The sequence below is a fragment of the Eurypyga helias genome, unplaced genomic scaffold (genome assembly GCF_000690775.1).
Source record: "Eurypyga helias isolate BGI_N326 unplaced genomic scaffold, ASM69077v1 scaffold19000, whole genome shotgun sequence".
Classification (NCBI taxonomy): domain Eukaryota; kingdom Metazoa; phylum Chordata; class Aves; order Eurypygiformes; family Eurypygidae; genus Eurypyga; species Eurypyga helias.
The window spans coordinates 2,938-10,373 of NW_010223989.1; the positions used below are offsets into that span (position 1 = coordinate 2,938).

Consider the following 7,436-nt stretch of genomic DNA (forward strand, 5'->3'; position numbering starts at 1 on the left):
GCCCATATACCTTGGTACTCCCAAGGAACAGTATGTATACTTGCAGTTCATATTCCAGCAGACTGTAAAGCTGCAGGCTAGACAGGCAACTGTGGAATGGGGTTTATGGAGTCAGTGCCTTGTGCAGCTCTCTAACAGCCAGGGTGACAGTGAGTAACTTGGCTGTAGACATCTGTAACAGCGCATTGTAACTGGCTGATGAGGTCCCATATGCTGAGGATGGGTATCGAGTTCATTGTATGGAGATAGCCAGATTTCATTGTTTTGGAATACATGTTTAGGCACATAGAATTGCTTACATCTATTAACATCACTTAAATGAGCAGCAGTTAATACGAGTAGCAAATTAAAATGAGTAAAGATAAATCTTCCCAAATTCTCAAGTTCCTAAATTGGAGAGATTAAGTTTGTTTATATGAAATATTTTTATTGTCTTAGGGCTATAACTTTTTTGTGGAGACTGGATTTTTATGAATGTCTTTTAAATATCTATTTTATGTTGTCTTGCCATTTTCTTTTTTCTTGAAAAACATTAATAATGCTTCTCAGTCAGATTTTTTTGGGATCTACTTAAATCTTTGAAAGTCAGTCACAGGTTGACCTTTTGGTTTTACCTATTACAAAGAAGTTTAAATATTAGGTCAGTTGTTCTGCTGCTGATTATTAAGTGGCTTAATGTAGATGGCAAATCAATCTAACTTCTTTTTAATGCTTTCTGTTGAATTTCCAGTTGATCCGCCTGAACTGGAATGTGGGATATAAAGCAAAACCACTTTTGGGTTGTCATTGTCAGACAACTAACACCTTCCTCTTCCTATTGGGTATCTACACTTCCGTATCACTTTAAGGTTAATTGTCCTGTGATTTGTACCTCAACCCAGAGGCAGTTGACCTTTCCTTGTGAAATTTCATATTATTTAATCTCCTTTGCCATCAAAAGACAAAATAGATCTCCTATGTCTTGTCCTGGTTCTGTTGTTTTAAAATCACTGCCATTTGCTTCGTAGCTGACCCTTATTTAACTCGTAGGTCTGCTCCTAATTTTACTGAGGTTGGGATATTGTTTAAATAATATGAACATACAAATAATTCATTAGCAACCCCAAGTAATATTATAGGGAGCACTTTAGAATAACTATGGGTGTTATTTCAGCACTTATGAATTGTTGTGGCATCATTCTTTATTTGGAATTTTCTTAACTAATTTGGAAGGTGATTCATTCTTTCCCTCCTTATCCATCAGTTCTTCACTAGGGTGGTTTCAATTTACAGTAAGACAAGACAGGTAAGCTAGGAGTAGAAGCTTGAGGAGGTTTGTTTAATAGGTGGAGGTACACAGCATGAAAAAGTGGATTCTCTAGAGTTGAACCTGAAGCTTTTATGTGTTACAGTCACATTCCATGTTCAGTGTGCTGTGCAACTCAGCAGTAAACGGGTGTTACGATTTCTTCCCTTGATTTACGTTTGTCTGTAAGGTGGACGTGTATTCTGGTCTAGTAGGATCCTGAGGTTTGAGTTTAAGGAAGATGGTGTTCTTGATGCAGAAATAAGAAGAAACCCTGAAGCATTACTATTTTGCAGTACTGATTCGTGGCTACCTGAATCACTGTAGTGGGTTGTCTTGTACAATGCAAGTGTTGATACCTCTTAAATGTGTAAAAATGCTGTCATCTGAGTGAGTGACTGTTGTGAAATTGCACCCATGCTACAGTTATGATGGTATCAGATTCTTTCAGCTATGAAATATTGGGGGGTACATTTGCTTTTAAAAGGAGATGCAGAAGACCTTTCGGACTAGAGTTTGGTACGTAGGATTTAGTTTTTGCTGGTGTTGGTATCACCTCCAGTTATGTGAAACATCCTTCATAGATACTGCTGTGCTACTGTAATGGGTGTCTAATGAATCAGGAGGCACTGTTTTTTTAATATGTACTGTGAAGTATAACTGGTTAAACATCAGAATTTAAGCTACCAGCATAGTAAATACCATGAGTTATCATGTGGCAGTCAATTTATTGTCTTTCGAAGGTATAGATCCAGAATGAGCATCTTTCAATTAAAATTCAGTTTGGCAACACAGCAAATGAATGGTATAAATATATTGGGGGAACTTTTGCAGACATCGAACTTGTGGTTTTTTTCTGTACGTTAGTGATTTCTGTGCATTCCTTATATATAATAAATATATGCAAAGGGAACGCATTCAGAAAATATTTATTAGTCTGAAAGCATCTGTGTTCTTACATTTGAGATTCTCCAAGGACAGTTTGTGCAGCAAGGACAAATTTAAGGGCTATTGCATTCTCAGGGTCATCACCAAAACTGTTATCAGCCAAATATCTCTTGCTACTTAAATTTTCTTTTTTTTTTTCTAACATTTTATTCTATAAATTTTGTACTTGTAATTAATGATGTTGTCTTAGCTGTGAGTTTGCAGTACCTTCTGAAGTTTTTAGTGTGTAAAAATATAGATGAGGAAATTAATTTTAATATCTACATTATTTAGTGATACAGGAATGAATATCAACACCTGGGTTCTTGAAGTACTTACTGAGTTTCATTTATGCAGTTTCATGGTTGATTCACCCAGGTGAAAATTTAGGCTGTTGCCGTCAGGGATGGTGATCATTCCAGCTCTCTTCCTATAGGAGCACTTGTATTTATCTAACCACAGGCTAAGCTAGATTAGCCTTACTGGTCAAATCTAATACAGGCAGAAAAATAAATAAATACAAAGAGAGTAGTTTTCTACTGGGTTAGTTCCAGACTTAGGGTGAGAGATACCAGTTTCCAGACTCTTAGAGGTAAGCATCTCAAACCCTTTAAAATAAAGGATGGTGAATTTCTTACTATCAAACTTTAACATGGAAACAGAGAGATACAGTCACACTGCAATCTTGTAATTTATGTAAAATGTATTTCTTAACTGGAGTCACTGCTCTACGCTGTGAAGCAAGATTGTTCCAGTGTGGATAGCTAGCAAGAGTGTATTGAGAAACCTGACGAGTAGGAGCATTTTGTCCTTTGACCAACTCATATTTGTAAAACACAAGGAGTTTACTGTTATATTTCGCTCTCCTGTACGCTTACGATTGATGCAGTGGTTGGTGTAGTTAGTTAAAACTGAAGCAGCTTTGTGTTTCCAAAGTACACGTTCCTTTTCATGCATTACTTGTTATAAAGGAATTAACATTATATTTATACTTTGAATTGTTTAGAGGATGTTGTGCATTGCTTACTAGACTGATGTGAATTTGTTCCAAAGTTTGGTTGATTACATAATGGTTGTAGTAGTTTTAATTTAGCGACACAAGACAGGTGCATCTTCCTCTTTGTCTTCTGTCTCATACTGTAATTAATCTAACGAGTGGTTAGAAACTGAGAAATTTAAAATTTCTACTTAATTTCTGTCATTATAAATCAAACATCAGTGAATGATAGGTGGAATAGGGCCCTGGGTAAATTCCACATACTATTATTTTGAGTATAATATATTAATTTGAAAGCATGGTTGATTAGAAATTTGACTTGGTTTTTGTTTTAAAAGGTGCAGAAGATGAAACAAGCTCAGTAATGCAATATCCAGCACAGTATATTAATCAAGATCCTTATTTGCATCAAGATGAGGACCAGCAACAAGGATGGGTGTCTTGGGCTTGGTCTTTTGTTCCTGCTATTGTGAGTTACGATGATGAAGAGAATGATTTTGCTGGAACTGATGATGGAACGACGCTACATCAGCAGAAATCTCAGTCCCTCAAGGATCCCATTATTTCAATTGGGTTTTACTGTACAAAGGCAACAGTGACTTTTAAGGTAAGTATTTCTGTGTGTTGTACAAGCTTTATTTGGCTTGGTGAGCAAGTGTGTGAAGATTATCTGAGTGCTTGTCTACTTCCTGATTACATTAATGAGTAAGAAAATGTAATGGAATATTCCATTAATGATTATGAAAAAATGTGAATGTTGGAAGTTCCTCTTGCATCATAATGTTTTTTTAATTCCAATGTGAGGTGGTTTGCTATTTGAGATAGAATTTGAGTACAAATATTTTCATTTTAAAGGGAAACCACTTGATTTATTTAGATTTCTTTTTTTTTGATGGGAGAAAAAGCTTAAAAGTCTTTCTTGGAATGTTTATTGCAGTATTCTATCTAACTAATGTTTATATAAATACACTTGATAGAAAAAGCTTTAGCTTCATATAGCTTGTGAATTGGAGGAATGTTTTTTTCTTTTTCTTAAACCATAATATGTGCAAATATGAATTTTAAATTGATAATGTTGAATTTTTTTATTTCCATGGGTTGAAATTGAATTAAAGAAGTGAAGAATAAATTACACACATACTCTGAGCTGTAAACTATGTATGGAAAGAAAGATTTGAGTATTTGCTGTAAACAAATGTAATTTGTTTACAATAGTTAGGAATAGTTGCAGGGCTTCTCTAATCCTTCTGTAAGCTGCAGAAGGGAGTATGGAGAGTCTGAAAAAGATACTGAGATGTACGGACAGAAATTAAGAATTACAGTTCTGAATTAGTAAAATACTTTTTACACATGTGGAACTATCTGCAAGCAATTCTATGTACATAAATATCATATAAAACTAAGAGCCTCTTTCTAGTTAAACATATATTAAATCAAGGCCAGAACTCTTCAGAACAGGACATAATACTATTTTTTTGAGCAGCAGAATAACTGAGGTTGATTTTTATGACTTTAAACCTTTCAAATGAACTGCAGTACTTAACCCTCCTATAAGGTATATGCACCTGATTATACACTCAATACCACCAGCAGCTCCCTGTCCCTTTTCTGCCCGTTTGGCTTGTCATCTATTCATATGTGTTTCGAGGGGCTTCGTGGCTACTTTCTCTTAAGCTATTTTTGTTTGGTGGCATAGCAGGGCAGTTAGCTGCTCAGCAACTGTCAGAAAGGATGAGACAAGTGGCTTGGGAAGCTGCAGGCATTCTGTGGGGAGGTTAATGTTTTAAGCCTCCAATCTTCTGACAGATTTGGCTGCAAAATTTGAGGACATAAAGCGTCAACAGACATTCAGGTATTTTCATTTGTGTCAATCTGCTTCAGCCTTTATTTAAAAAAACCCAAAACCACCACCACCAACAAAAAAACACCCAACAAACAGAATAGATTTTCCATTACTTATTTTTAGCCTTTCTCCTTGAATTACATCCTTGGGACACCATTTAAGAAAAACTGAACAACCAACCAAAACTCAAATTTCTCATTTATTGCAGCTCAGCTTCTTTTTTTTGCGCCTTTTGTGCGCTCTTTCCTCCTGTGAGAACATTCATTAAAAATAATATTAACTTCTCTTTTTGAACATTTGCTGGATTGGGCTTTCTTAATGTTTCATTGGGAAGCTAACACATTTTATATTAGGAAGTGGTTAAAAACTACTTAAAATGTAAGATCTTACATCGTATAAATTTTAAATGTTAAGTGATGTGTGATGCTAATATGGTGACAGTTAGGAGGAAAACAGAATTCATTGTTCTGCCTGTATGCAAAGAATGTATGGAATTGATTTGTGGTTCATATTGGTTAAAAAATAAGGTCAAGTTTCTGCATTAGTATTCTGAACACTCGATAACATTCCACCTAAAAATCATGCTAAATTAAATGTAGCATTTTCTAGTAATGGTGAAAATGATGCTTGTAATGTCTGAGTTCTTTTAATCAATTAATTGCTTTTCCTTTACAGTAATTGCACACAGCTGAAGGGTGATCAGTGATATTCTTTTTTTTAATCCAGTTTGCTTGGACATTTGGATTACAAAATTTGAACTTGAAACAGCATCCATGTGTATCCACTATTGAAAATAATGAATGCTTGTGGATATTTTAAAATATAAATTAGAATTTCAACTATTTAAGCTGCTCAATATTAAACAAACTTAAGGGGTTTTTTTAATACAAAACATAGCACCTTCATTGTTTTGTGTCTCTCATCTCCTTTTCCTTAGCTGCAAGTTATATGCTTTTTAACCCATGTATGTGTTTTACCACTTTAATTTTTGCGTGATTGTTATAAAAAAATTTATAAATGCATGTTCATCTCAACTGCCGTGACAATAAAGAAGTATGGTTGAAATCAAAATGTTTTCTTAGTATTTTCATGCTGTTTAATTATTTGCTGCGAAGGATAAGTAATGTATTTATGGATTTTTACATGAATTTATAATCTAATTTGATGCGATGTTAATAATGCAGCTGTGTATCTGTTCCATCTTTTCACATATTTTCTCTTTAGATAAGCAAAATAAAAATACTGTAGTGGGTTTAAAACTTTCTGTTATGGCATACTTCAATTATAAGTTGAATATGAGAAGTTCTAATACGGATAATGCGTTACAGCTGTTTAACTGCACCTGTTTCCTGCTTGTTAATAAATTTTAGCCAATAATTTAATTTGTCTTCATCAGTTCTATATATTAATGACATGACTGCTGTTTAATACTGATATTGACTATATAAGATGTTTATCCCATTGTTTCATAGCTCACTGAAATGCAAGCTGAAAGTAGTTATTACAGCCCTCAAAAAGTAAAATCCAAAGAAGTTATATGCTGGGAACAGGAAGGAACCACAGTTGAGGTAATTGACAGGGGTTTTTTGATTCATTATAAGTACTGCAGTAAATAGTTACTCGTAACATAATTTTAAATTATTTTATTACTGATTCTTCATATTCTGCTATACTATATGTGTTTATTGTAATAATCGTGTAGATAGAAATTGTCTAAATTATATTGCTATACTGGTCAGACTCTGAAATAATCCTTCCTTATGAGTGCAGTGTTTGATTATATTGTTATTGACTAAAGCTCTAAATATATATAGACCTAAATATATTTTAATTCACTATTCACCATCTTTTCTATTTCTCCTGGAGTGGAATTCAAAATATCACTTTTTTTTTTCCTCACTAGGTCCTTATGAAAGGTGAACTTTTCTTTGATTGTCAAATAGGTTTTGTTGGTTGCCAAGCTATGTGCCTTAAAGGAATTATGGGAATTAAAGACTTTGAAGAGAACATGAATAGGACTGATGAAGTGAGTATGTTGAAATACCAGCTGACTTGCTGAATAAGTAGTTCTAGTATGCTTTGGAATCATTGTAGGGAAGTTTGGATTGGAAGGGTCCTTTAAATGTCATCTAGTCCAACCCTTCTGCAATAAGCAGGGACATCTTCCACTAGATCAAGTTGCTCAAATCCCTGTCCAACCTGACCTTGAATGTGTCCAAGGATAGGGCATCTAACACCTTTCTGGGCAACCTGTTGCAGTATTTCACCACCCTTATTGTAAAAAAAAAAAAAAAAAAAATTCTTCCTTCTATCTAGGCTAAATCTACCCTCTTTTAGTTTAAAACCATTACCACTGGTCCTGTCACTACAGGCCCTTATCTTAT

At 34.4% G+C, this 7,436-nt stretch overlaps 1 protein-coding gene across 1 annotated transcript in view; it reads left to right on the forward strand.

Moving 5' to 3' along the window:
• Positions 1-3,519: 3,519 nt before the first annotated feature.
• LOC104515951 (vacuolar protein sorting-associated protein 13B-like) overlaps positions 3,520-7,436 on the forward strand; it is a gene marked incomplete at both ends in the record, with an annotated part of 19,264 nt that continues 15,347 nt past the window's right edge. Inside the window, 3 exons of the mRNA XM_010160131.1 lie at positions 3,520-3,816; positions 6,525-6,620; positions 6,956-7,078. Coding sequence (XP_010158433.1) covers positions 3,520-3,816; positions 6,525-6,620; positions 6,956-7,078 — 516 coding nt within the window. The remainder of the gene's footprint in view (positions 3,817-6,524; positions 6,621-6,955; positions 7,079-7,436) is intronic.